Source organism: Chelonia mydas, chromosome 10, assembly GCF_015237465.2.
Source record: "Chelonia mydas isolate rCheMyd1 chromosome 10, rCheMyd1.pri.v2, whole genome shotgun sequence".
Taxonomy (NCBI): domain Eukaryota; kingdom Metazoa; phylum Chordata; order Testudines; family Cheloniidae; genus Chelonia; species Chelonia mydas.
The window spans coordinates 82,057,346-82,070,342 of NC_051250.2; the positions used below are offsets into that span (position 1 = coordinate 82,057,346).

General features: G+C 47.1%; 1 protein-coding gene across 6 annotated transcripts in view; it reads left to right on the plus strand.

Annotated features, from left to right (window-relative positions):
- The first annotated feature begins 754 nt into the window (after positions 1–754).
- FRMD5 (FERM domain containing 5) overlaps positions 755–12,997 on the plus strand; it is a 319,313-nt gene continuing 307,070 nt past the window's right edge. For 3 of the 6 annotated variants that reach the window (XM_043523261.1, XM_037910124.2, XM_037910122.2), the window contains exon 1: positions 793–965. In XM_043523261.1, the coding sequence (XP_043379196.1) occupies positions 864–965 (102 nt within the window). In that variant the 5' untranslated portion in view covers positions 793–863. Of the gene's footprint in view, positions 966–12,997 lie in introns of all 6 variants that reach the window. The other 3 variants (XM_043523262.1, XM_037910121.2, XM_037910123.2) reach the window with 3 other exon arrangements.

The window sequence follows — 12,997 nt, forward strand, 5'->3', positions numbered from 1 at the left end:
GCAGGGCTCCCCGTGCCTGGGGGGGCAGAGGGGGGTCCCCGAGGGGTGGTGGGGGGTCCCTCGCAGGGCTCCCCGTGCCTGAGGGGGCAGAGGGGGGTCCCCGAGGGGCGGAGGGGGGTCCCTCGCAGGGCTCCCCCTGCCTGGGGGGCGGGTGGAGGGGGGTCCCGGGGGGGCGGAGGGGGGTCCCTCGCAGGGCTCCCCGTGCCTGGGGGGGCAGAGGGGGGTCCCCGAGGGGTGGAGGGGGGTCCCTCGCAGGGCTCCCCGTGCCTGAGGGGGCAGAGGGGGGTCCCCGAGGGGCGGAGGGGGGTCCCTCGCAGGGCTCCCCGTGCCTGGGGGGGCAGAGGGGGGTCCCCGGGGGGCGGAGGGGGCTCCTCGCAGGGCTCCCCCTGCCTGGGGGGGCGGAGAGGGGTCCCCGTGCCTGGGGGGCGGGTGGAGGGGGGTCGCGGAGGGGGGGTCCCTCGCCCCGCGGCTGCGCGCTCGGCTCCCCAGACAGGGGGTCCCTGCAGTCCCCGCTCCCCAGGGCCGGGGGCGGGTCGCGGGGCTGAGGCCCCACCGGGGGGCGGCCCCGCTCCCCAGGCCGAGGCCGGGCTTCTCCTCCCCCCCCACCGCGGCCGGCGGCGCCGGGGCCTGCGGCGGCCCCGCGCCGCCATTGGCCCGCCCGCCCGCCGCTCAGCGCCGGCCCCGCCCCCCGCCCCCCTCCCGGCCGCGCGAGCGGCGGCGCGGGGACCCGCACTCGGCTCTGCCCGGCGTCGGGGCCGCTGGGATGCCGCGGAGCCGGGCAGCGGGCGAGCGCCCCCGCCGAGCCGCCCGGCCCCTGTGAGCGCCCCGCCGCCGCCCGCCCGCCGCCCGCCGGGCCGGGGAAGATGCTGAGCCGCTGGATGAGCGGCAGCAGCAGGAGCCTGGAGCGGGAGTACGGCTGCACCGTCCGGCTGCTGGATGACAGCGAGTACACCTGCACCCTCCAGGTCGGCGGGGGGCTCGCGCGGCGCGGGGGGCGCGGGGTGCAGCTGCCCCCCCCCGGGCTGCCCCGGGCATCGCAGAGCCCGCAGAGCGCGGTGCCCGGGCTCGCTGCGTGACCCACCCGCGGAGCGGAGCCGAGCCCCGCAGGCTCGCCCCCGCCGCGGTGAACTTCACCCTCCGGGGGGCTGGGGGGGGCGCCGCGGGGGAGGGAGAAAAGAGGCGCGCGGGGCAGCCGCGGCCCCCGGGGGGTGACGGGGCTTCGCGGGTTGCGGGCAGGGAGGGGGGCGCCCCGTCCCGAGCATGGCGTGGGGGGGGGGGGGCTCCGCGCGAACTTGCGCACAGCCGGCGAGCTTGGGCTGGAGAACTCCCTGGCTTCGCCTGGCCCCGCGGGAGGATGCGGTGCGGAGCCCGGCAGATGCGGGCCCCTGGGGAAAACGTTACTTTTGTTTGGGGGGGGGCGCAAACGGGGGTGCTGGTGGGGGGGGGGGGGGGTTCCCTAAGAGCCGGCTGGGCGCTCGTTCCCGGGCAAACGCCGCCGTGCAGGGGGCCGAGCAGCCCGGCGCCGGCCGGAGACTGGCTTCGCTCGCTCCCGGAGCGCGGCGGGGGTCCCTTCGCATGCTGGGGCAAACAGTCGGTGCGGGTGGGAACAAAACCACGGGCGCTGGGGCAGAATCGGTGACGGGGAGACGCAGCCCCATGTCACCCCCCCCCCCCGTGCCCTGCAGTCTCACTTCTCAGCGCCTCCAGCCCGGGCTGCCGAATGGAGCCCGGGGGCTGCAAACAAAAGCGACGCGGGATCCGGCGCTGGCTGTTCGCGTCCTGCGCCTCTCGCCCGCTCCGCTCTGCAGAGACACCCCGGGGGCGGCCCCGGGGCCGCGAGTAGGGTTTCATGGGGGGTCGAAGCATTAAAGCCACTCCTGGGCTTGGCGTCGTAAAGTTTGTGTTTGATGGAGGATGCTACAGTGTCTGGGTGGTTTTTCCGTCGGATGGGAACAAAGACAGACCTGTAGCTTTCCAGCTAGGTGTGTGCGTGTGTGAATCCGATGCTCATCAGTGAATTACAGCCACTCTAGATGGTAACAGCTGGAAGCATTACACACAGAGTGGGGGGAGGAGGGGGAAGAAAGCAAATGAATCCCGGCTTCATTCAGTGACCTTTAATTCTGAAATGCGCCCCCCCCCCCCTTCTCAACTGGGCAGATTGATGTATCCAGTTTTTCAGCCCTCAGAAAGAAAAGTCTGATCAGCTTGACTGGGATGTTGCTCAGGGGAGGGAGTTTAGTCACAGAAGCTTTTTGATTCCACCAGGAAAATAATGTCTCACGTCATTATTTTGATCAGCACTTCTGTGAGTCAGAATTCTCGGCATTCACAAAAGAATAGCTCCTCGCAGGCCAAGTGGCCCTGTGAAGCGGGGGTAGTCTCTAGCTTTTAGCACGGAGCTTACCATTTTCCCGACTGTGTTCCCCTCCCCTCAAAAAAAACCAAACAATTTAATGGAATAGGATGAATTTCAGTGGACTAAAGTTGTGTCCCCCTTACCCTCCACTCCTTCCCGCAACATCACTATTACTGGATATACCATATGTAAAATAAGTGTCTTCGTTATTTTATAGAACTAATATATTACCCTGATTCAGTCTTTTATAATAAACCAGAACATGGACAATTGCTGCAAGTTTTACTGACATTATTCTTTTTGCTGTTCAAAATCAAAACCCGCAACTTTCACTAACCTTCCCTGGTGCAAATATGATTACAGAACAGCTCTCGTGCTGCTGCTTTCCATTGGTGGGGTATAATCAAATCAAGTAAACATTGTTGGATGATGGAAGAAGAGCTTAATTTATACCTCTTGCTGAGTAAAATTGGTGCTCTTAGACTTATACAATTCTGCCGAGGACTCTGTGAGTGCAATACATATAGTAAGTGCTTTTAAAAATGATTTTGATGCAAATTAAAGTATAGTAAATGCTGTCAGAGCCAAACACAAATACCAGGAGATGTATCCGAGTACTGCCTCTATCCTGCTCTAATGACTGATTTAACTTTAAAATAGTCTAGATCACTATTCAAAGTGTTCTGGGCCAGATAAGTGTTCAGATATTGTGTTGTAATGAAATTTTCTTGAGTCAGAGTCAGTTTTCTCTCTAATCTGGATATGAAAGATTTGCTAGTAAGGATTTAGTGATACATCATTAGGCTAGTAGAATACCAGAATGTTTTGAACATGAGTAACCTAATCACAACACTAGTGCCTTAACAACTAGCTAGGAACTATAACATTAGGACTGAGGACACGGGGTGGCTGACATGTACAAGAGGTTTCCATTTTGTATAGACAGCTTTTAATCTTAATTTTTTAATCATAACAGAGAACATCCATGTGATAAGCATGCAGACTGAATGTACACCATAGCACTCATTGTTAAGGCTAAGATTTTGGCATGGGTATTTTAATTAAAAATCATGGACAGGATGCGGGCAATAAAGAATAAATCACAGAAATGTACACACATTAATGCAGTTTTAACTACATCAGTACTGAAGCCCGAGTCCTGCCGCCTGGGGCTGAAGCCCGAGTCCTGCCGCCTGGGGCTGAATTATTGGAATTTTCAAGAAGTCGTGGAGGTCTCGTAAAATCATGGAGTCCATGACAGATTCGTAGCCTTACTCGTTGATTCTGTTTCCTGACAGCGTCAACTGGCACTCTTCCAACTTGTAAGCTGTAGAAAATTCAGGCAAGGTTTTTGGATAATTGTGATACAACGTGTAAATAACAACAACTCCCATCTCTCCACTGATTTATTTGGGTGTTGCTGATTCTGACTCGATTGTAGCTCTAGGGCAAGTAGAAAATCTTTTAAATGCATGCAGAAGCATACTTCGAGTTAAATAACTGGTTGCAAATAAATACTGCAGGCTGTGGGAGGCTTCACTTTTGCTTAAGCAAAGGAAAATAAATAAATGTGTTCTGTTCTGTGTAAATAACATCTCAGGAATGTTAATGTTACTGATTTCCTTCCCTAGCTTGCCTCTCCCCCACCTTAACTGCAAAGTAGTGACTTAAGTGGCTGTAATGGCAGTCAAATTAGTTGTGCTTATACAAAAATCAATTAATTTTTGAGAGATGGCTTTTAATATAAATCAATTGGATAAAAATGTAGCTTAGATAAGTAAGTACGGGGAATCCAGTTTGGAAGAGAGCTGGATTGTCTTTCTTTGATTTACTTGGGAATAGAATTAAAATAAGAGTATCCTTATACTGTATATAATTTTGACATAAAATGCCACTTGATGCTGTGTTTCACCGGTTTATATGATTTTGGGGGCAGTGAACAGAAATACTGGTATGCTGTATGCATGATTTACGGTAAAAGAGCGTCAGCTCATAATACCCTCACACTCAAGGTTACCACAGGTAAATGTTTTTCTGTTGCTTTCATGCTGACTTTTAAGCAAAAGTATTTATATTCCATGACAAATTAAAGCATACATGGTGGAAATGTATAATGTCTCAGGAATGAGAAAATCACTGTAAATTTACAGCCTAGAGAACAGTGAATGAGTTTTGAAGGTCATTACCTTATAAATGCAGATATTTCCTCTGTCTTGCACAGATCTATGGCATTTCTTCATCCAAACTGATATGTATCTTTTCATTTTTGTTTATGTATGCTTCCATTTGTTGTTAAATATAGAGAGACAACATACAAATCAGAGGTTATAATTTCAGTGTGTAGGACCATTAAATATGATACACAGAATGTGAAAGGGGTTAGTGAGGATGTTCTGTAGAAGTTTGTAATTTTGTAAATGGGAATGGAGACACATGTAGAAGTTGGCTATAGAGAGAGATTGAGTAGCGATTTACATCAGTGGCACATACATGTTTCTGAATGTTGAACATCTGACACGTTGGCTGGCTTTTGTATTGCTTGAAAAAGAGGAGCAGTTCAGAAATTGATCTGGTTTTAACAGAAATACATCTCTAAGAGAACTGGTTAAACCCGTTAACCAAACTTAACCTCTGGCTTTGCTTGACAAAGAACATCTAATGATATGCTTTGTAGACAGTTACTTTGAATATTCCTTTTCTCAATTAAATCTTTATGAACTTGATTACAGAAATCTCATTTATTAATATTCCTGCACTAAATGAGCATGTCAGCATCTATGCTGTGATGAATCCTTTGTCTATTTTGGTCTTAATTTCCGTTCTAAAACATCCAGTCTGAATGGGCTAATTGCCTCAGTAAAGGTCCTTCCCAAGCCAAATAACTATGGGCCTGATCCAAAGACCATTGCAGTTAATGGGAGTCTTTGTACATTGACTTCAGTGGGCTTTGGATCAGGCCCCGCATAAACATTTTTGTATTCTTCTTATCCACTAGAAGTCTGACATCAGAGGGTTATTTTCCTAGCCACAGTCCTTGATATAATGTGTAGCGCTGATCTCAGTGTCTGAATACAAGCAGGGTCACTGATTTCAATAACTTATAAGGGATGTGGTGTTATTTCAATGACTTTGTATGTGTAGAGGAGCATACAGCTGTTTATGTTTTCATGGCTTGGGAAAGCTTTTGGTTTAATAGTATTAGGTGGTCTTCGGGTCGCTAAGGTGCCACAAGTACTCCTTTTCTTTTTATTAGAAGCAGTAAAATCAATATCATCCCTGCTTCTAAAACTGATGGTGAGTCAGAAATCTTAGGGTCTCGGAAATTGTCACGGTTCAGTTGTGCTGTTACATGACACAAGTTTTATAAACGTTAAACATTCACTACTGCAGCCAAGTTCTGAATCCCAGCCGTTCCTAAAAATCCCGGTAACGGACACACCACCTGGAGAACATGGGGAACCTTAAATCTTTTGTTCATCTCATAGACTTCAAGATCAGAAGGGACCATTATGATCGTCCAGTCCGACCTCCTGCACAACGCAGGCCACAGAATCTCACCCACCCACTCCTGTAATAAACCCCTAACCTATGTCTGAGCTATTGAAGTCCTCAAATCATGGTTTAAAGACTTCAAGGTGCAGAGAATCCTCCAGCAAGTGACCCGTGCCCCACGCTGCAGAGGAAGGCAAAAAAAACCCCAGGGCCTCTGCCAATATCCCTTAGAGGAAAATTCCTTCCCGAACCCAAACATGGCAATTAGCTAAACCCTGAGCATGTGGGCAAGACTCAACAGCCAGACACCCAGGAAAGAATTCTCTGTAGTAACTCAGATCCCATCCCATCTAAATCCCAACATAGGCCATTGGGCATCTTTACCGTTAATAGTCAAAGATCAATTAATTGCCAGAATTAGGCTATCCCGTCATACCATCCCCTCCATAAACTTATCAAGCTTGGTCTCATCAGTTTTGACTCTAGTGTAGCCATATAATTAATTTGTCGTGTCTGATCCCCCTATGAAACAATTTATCAGGAAGGCGAACTAATAAAACTTTGAATAAAATGTACATTGAAAAATATTACTTGTCCGAGGAAAGTTTAGTATTTTCACTGTGATGTCAATATCATTGGTAGTATAAAGAACCTGAAATAATAAATGATTTATTGCATAAGGGCACCAAGTACTTTACTGAAAAGACAGTTGGTATTTTGTTGCAGAAAAGCAGAATGTGAATGCTTGGGAAGAGAAACGTGAAGACATAAAATATGGATTTGAGATTTAACAGTTTCTCACATAACTTTAAAACTGTCCTAATTTTAACAGTCTTTTGCTCCCTTGGACAAAAATCCATACGATATGCAAAGTTCATTGGAAGACCTGACAAGATCATTAACAGGTAATTTACACAATAGACTATAGGAACCCCTGTTTTTTGCAGCTCTAGCCGAGTGAAGGTTACTTGTACACAGGAGTGCTGGAGATGCGGCAGTATCCCCGGGCTAAAAGTAAGCGCAACAGAATGCATGGCTTCCATCATATAGAGCAGTGGTTTTCAACCAGTGGTCCGCAATCTCTAGGGGTCCTCAGACTATGTCTAAGATTTCCAGAGGGGTTCGGACCTCCATTCAAAATTGTTTAGGGGTCTGCAGATGAAAAAAGGTTAAAACCCACTGATCTAGAGGATTTAGTTTTGTTCAATGGCTTTCAGCACTCCCGCTATAAGAATTGTTCCAGCATCCCAGCTTGTTCACGATCTTTTTTTTATCTTCTGATAGTTTCCAATTGCTTTTTCTGGGAAAGATGGTAGCAAATTTCTTCTTACAGAATGGGATTACTTGTCTGAAATCTCAAGCAAAGGTGATGTGATGTGTTTTTCATTTGAGGATTATAGCTCTCTGCCTACTGCTGTGAACTCAAGAAACCATGAGGCTTCATGTTATAAAGTTTCTAACTGTTTCTCGTGCCTTCCTGTTTGAAGGCAGAAACATTAGTCTCTCTTCAGCCTGAAAACTAACTGCAGGTAATAAAGGGAGTACTGCAAACAAGAGACACCTCTTCAGAAACACTGAGTAAGAATGAATTTGAGGAACAAACACACTGACAATGTTGTTTGTCTATATGGTAGGTAGAGCTCTGTGGATTTTTTGCACGATCTCAGAGCAAGCTGCCAGTAAGATTAAAGTAATGTAATTGTATCGGCAGGAATATATTGACCCTAGGTGAAATCCTGGCCCCATTAAAGTCAGTGGGTCTAGGATTTCACCACATGTGTCCTATACTGTTATATATTATAGACATACAATTTTAACAGTGGTAAAAATAGTATTGACAAGACTTCTTTACAGCTGTTTTTCCGTGAAATCTATTGACCAATAATGCATTTACTCATAAAAACAAAAATTCATTTGTAAGAGAAACCTGTAATTCGTGCCTAGCTAAATCACTATAGAACTGTATGCTATATGTACCTCATGCTTAATTCAGTGCCTAGACATTTAAGTGCATATGGTATGTGGGTTCGTTGCGTTATGAAGTTTCCAATAGCAAAATTGTGTGCGTATGTGCAGAGATACACAATGTGTGGGTGTTAAGAGACAGAGTGGTACCCTGAACTCAGAATTTCCTTGGTTTTAACTTCATATTTAGTTTCCAAGTGTATATCTTAAATTGTAAGAATGTAAAAAGACAGCTGTTGAAAAGGTGCTAAAGCAGAAATTCCCACTAAAACAAACAGTGCCGTCTTTACGTTCATTTTAGTGGAAGCTAGCGTTAGTGGAAATGTCATGGCTATACACTGAGACTATTTTTACTGCTGCTACTGCAACGCTTCTTGAAGTGCTCACATCCTATTAACTTGCACAGGAGCTGGCATTGTAAAACAAACATAGAAGCTCTCTCCTATCCTCTCGTTCAGTAGCCATTTTCCAAGGTGAATATTTTTTAGTTTTTTTCCACCCTCAGGATATTGAGGAATTATTTAAATCTCTTTTTAAAAAGTGCATAACATTGAATTTATCATATATAGCGTAATGGAAAAGATGGTTTCTGCTTTTATCCAGTAAAATCAGCTAGTGAAGTTATAGGTTTCTAGGGTGTCTGACATACCCCACATACTTAAGGAGTCTTGTACATTCCAAGTCCTTTTAAGTTCTCTCCTCAGTAGGTAAAGTGATCATACTGAAAGGAAAGAACAGTGGTAGCAGTGTTCATTCATGGCTCTATCCTACCATTGAATCTTGGACAGCGTTTCCATTGATTTCAGTGGGAGTCCCACACATGGGCTGATGGCATGATATAGTCTTTGGTGTCTCTAAACAAAGAGGGACTAGTGAGTCTCTTTACGATACGCTTCCTAACTAAGCCTCCAATTGCGGGCTCCTCTTAGAGGGAATCAGATGAAGGTTGGACAATTGCTTATTGTATGAAGAGCTGGGGTGAAATCCGAACCCTTGTGAAGTGCACGGGAAAGCTTCTACAGTACTAATCTTCAGTAGGGCCAGGATTTGACCCTGGAGTTCATAGCACAGCATGGCAAGGTCCATTTGTCAGTATGAGAGGGAGCACTGGGCGTAGTATTTGCTTCTGTAGCGTTTGGATATTTTGGCTGTCAACAAAGAGCCAAAATTGCTGTTGCCATTATGTGGCAACCATTTTACACCTGACATCTAAGCAAGATTGTGTTACAGAAGTATAGGTATGACACGTGGTCCTATTCAACCCTTTTGACTCTCTCCACACTGTGGTATGTGTCCCCACTGTAGTTAGTGGGAGTTTTGCCTGAGTAAAAAATGTTGGATGTGGCTCATTCAAGTTCCTCTAAAATACGGAGTCACAAAATAATTATATTGATGTCTAGGAGCCCCCGTAAGCCTTGAGATCCTGTTGTGATAGGCACTACCCAGACAAGTAATGTAAAAACAGTACCTGCCCCAGAATGCTCCCCGTCTACATCAGAGAGACAAGGTGGGTGAGGTAATATCTTTAGTTGGACCAGCTTCTGTTGGTGAAAGAGAGAAGCTTTCAAGCATTCACAGAGCTCTTCTTCAGGTCTGAGAAAGATAGTCGAGTGTCACAACTACCTACAAGGTGGAACAGATAAGTAGTTAACAAGAGACCATTCAAGGTGAAGTAGGCAGTTAACACCTTTACAGTTGCAAGAGACCATAGAAGAGAAGGAGTATTGGGACTCATAGAAACCACCTTTACAGTTGAAGGACAAAGGAGGGTTAGTGGGTTACAGATTGTTGTAAGGGGCCATAGATCCGGTGTCTTTAAGACCATGATTTTTGGTGTCTAGCGGAGTTATGAATTTAAGTTCCCAGGCTTGTCTTTTGCCAGTGTGCTGCAGGTTTCTGTTGACGACGAGGAATGAGAGGTCAGATGTGGAGTGATCATTTTGTGAACAGTGTTTGCCCACGGATGATGTCATGCTTTTGTCTTTTATCCTTTTTCTGTGAGAGTTCATTTGAGAGCGTAGTGATTGTCTCTTTTCACCCACATAGTTGTTGTTGGGGCATTTAGTGCATGGGATGACGTACACCGCATGTTGCAATGGACATGTATAGAGCTAGTGGATCTTGAAAGGTGTGTTGTGGAGGGTATTGGTCATCATAACTGTGCTGATGCATCTGTTATGACAAGGTCTGATGCTGTTTTGAGTTTGTGTGCCCTGGTTTTGGGGAGCTTGCTTGTGATGAGCTTGGCGAGGTTGCGGGGTTGTTTGAAGGCCAGAAGAGGGGGTTTGGGAAAGACTTCTTGACTATGGATTGTAATTGTTTAATTATACCCTGTATGGGCCCCAGAGTAGGGTGGTAAGTGACAACTAGGTGTGTGTGTGAACGGAAGGTTTTTTCCCTTATATTGAAGCAGGTTCTCTCAGGGTGTTTGGGTGGCACGTTCTGTAATGCACTAGTATCCTTGTTTAGTGAAAGCAGTTTTAAGAGTGTTAAGGTGTGTATCCTGGATTTTCTCCGTGGATCATATACTGTGGTATCTGAGAGCCTGGCTGTAGGTAACAGATATCTTGGTGTGTTTGAGGTGGTTACTGGATCTGTAAAGGTAAGCTTGGTGATCAGTGGGTTTGTTGTATACAGTTGTCTGTAGGGTTCCATTGTTGAAGCTGATCATGGTGTCCAGAAAGTTGATGCTGGCATTGGGAATGTTCTAAAGAGAGTTTAATGGATGAGTGATGGTCACTGAAATTGTGGTGGAAATCTATGAGGGAGTTTGGGTCATCTGTCCAGAGGATGAAAATATCTTCACTGTATCTCAGGTATATCATTGGTTTTATGGTATATTTGTCCAGAAATTCTTCCTCTAGGTGGTCTATGAAGAGGTCGGCATTATGGGGAGCTATCTTAGTACCCATGGCTATTCCCATGGTTTGGACAAAGCACGTAGTGTTGAATGTAAAATTGCTATGGGGGAGGATGAGATGGATGAGTTTGGTGATGTGTTCGGGGTGGTTATCTTAGCATTGTCCGTTGTCTTGCAGATATTTGAGGCAGGCAGTGATTCTGTCATTGTGAGAGGTGTTGGTGTAAAGGGAGGTGACATCCCTGGTGGCAAGGATGGTGTTTTGAGGTGGTTGTTAATGTTGCGGAGTTTCTGGAGGAAGTCAGTTGTGTCCTGAAGAAAACTCTCTCTTTATGTGATGAGTGGTTTGAGGCTGGTTTCTATGAGTCCCAATATTCCTTCTCTTCTATGGTCTCTTGCAACATGTGTTAACTCCTTATGTGCTCCACCTTGTGTTTAGCTGTGACACTGTGAGTGTCTTCCCCAGACTTGAAGAGCTCTGAGCTTCAAAGCTTGTCTCTTTCATCAACTGCAGAAAAACCTGAGAGTCTCTGGATTAAGTTTAGAAGTGTGAGCAACAAGGGTGATGTTGTGGTAGGAGTCTGCTATAGACCACCGGACCAGGGGGATGAGGTGGACGAGGCTTTCTTCCGGCAACTCGCAGAAGTTACTAGATCGCAGGCCCTGGTTCTCATGGGAGGCTTCAATCATCCTGATATCTGCTGGGAGAGCAATACAGTTGTGCACAGACAATCCAAGAAGTTTTTGGAAAGTGTGGGGGACAATTTCCTGGTGCAAGTGCTGGAGGAACCAACTAGGGGCAGAGCTCTTCTTGACCTGCTGCTCACAAACCGGGAAGAATTAGTAGGGGAAGCAAAAGTGGATGGGAACCTGGGAGACAGTGACCATGAGATGGTGGAATTCAGGATCCTGACTCAAGGAAGAAAGGAGAGCAGCAGAATATGGACCTGGACTTCAGAAAAGCAGACTTTGACTCCCTCAGGGAATTGATGGGCAGGATCCCCTGGGAGAATAACATGAGGGGGAAAGGAGTCCAGGAGAGCTGGCTGTATTTTAGAGAATCCTTATTGAGGTTACAGGAACAAACCATCCCGATGTGTAGAAAGAATAGTAAATATGGCAGGCGACCAGCTTGGCTTAACAGTGAAATCCTTGCTGATCTTAAATACAAAAAAGAAGCTTACAAGAAGGGGAAGATTGGACAAATGACCAGGGAAGAGTATAAAAATATTGCACGGGCATGCAGGAGTGAAATCAGGAAGGCCAAATCACACCTGGAGTTGCAGCTAGCAAGAGGTGTTAAGAGTAACAAGAAGGGTTTCTTCAGGTATGTTAGCAACAAGAAGAAAGTTAAGGAAAGTGTGGGCCCCTTACTGAATGAGGGAGGCAACCTCGTGACAGAGGATGTGGAAAAAGCCAATGTATTCAATGCTTTTTTTGCCTGTATCTTCACGAACAAGGTCAGCTCCCAGACTACTGCACTGGGCAGCACAGCATGGGGAGGAGGTGACCAGCCCTCTGTGGAGAAAGAAGTGGTTCGGGACTATTTAGAAAAGCTGGACGAGCACAAGTCCATGGGGCCGGATGCGCTGCATCCGAGGGTGCTAAAGGAGTTGGCGGATGTGATTGCAGAGCCATTGGCCATTATCTTTGAAAACTCATGGCGATCGGGGGAAGTCCCGGACGACTGGAAAAAGGCTAATGTGGTGCCCATCTTTAAAAAAGGGAAGAGGGAGGATCCGGGGAACTACAGGCCAGTCAGCCTCACCTCAGTCCCTGGAAAAATCATGGAGCAGGTCCTCAAGGAATCAATTCTGAAGCACTTAGAGGAGAGGAAAGTGATCAGGAACAGTCAGCATGGATTCACCAAGGGCAAGTCATGCCTGACTAATCTACTTGCCTTCTATGATAACTGGCTCTGTGGATGAGGGGAAAGCAGTGGATGTGTTGTTCCTTGACTTTAGCAAAGCTTTTGACGTGGTCTCCCACAGTATTCTTGCCAGCAAGTTAAAGAAGTATGGGCTGGATGACTGGACTATAAGGTGGATAGGAAGCTGGCTAGATAGTCGAGCTCAACGGGTAGTGATCAACGGCTCCATGTCTAGTTGGCAGCTGGTATCAAGCGGAGTGCCCCAAGGGTCGGTCCTCGGGATGGTTTTGTTCAATATCTTCATAAATGATCTGGAGGATGGCACCCTCAGCAAGTTTGCAGATGACACTAAACTGAGAGGAGTGGTAGATACGCTGGAGGGTAGGGATAGGATACAGAGGGATCTAGACAAATTGGAGGATTGGGCCAAAAGAAATCTGAAGAAGTTCAA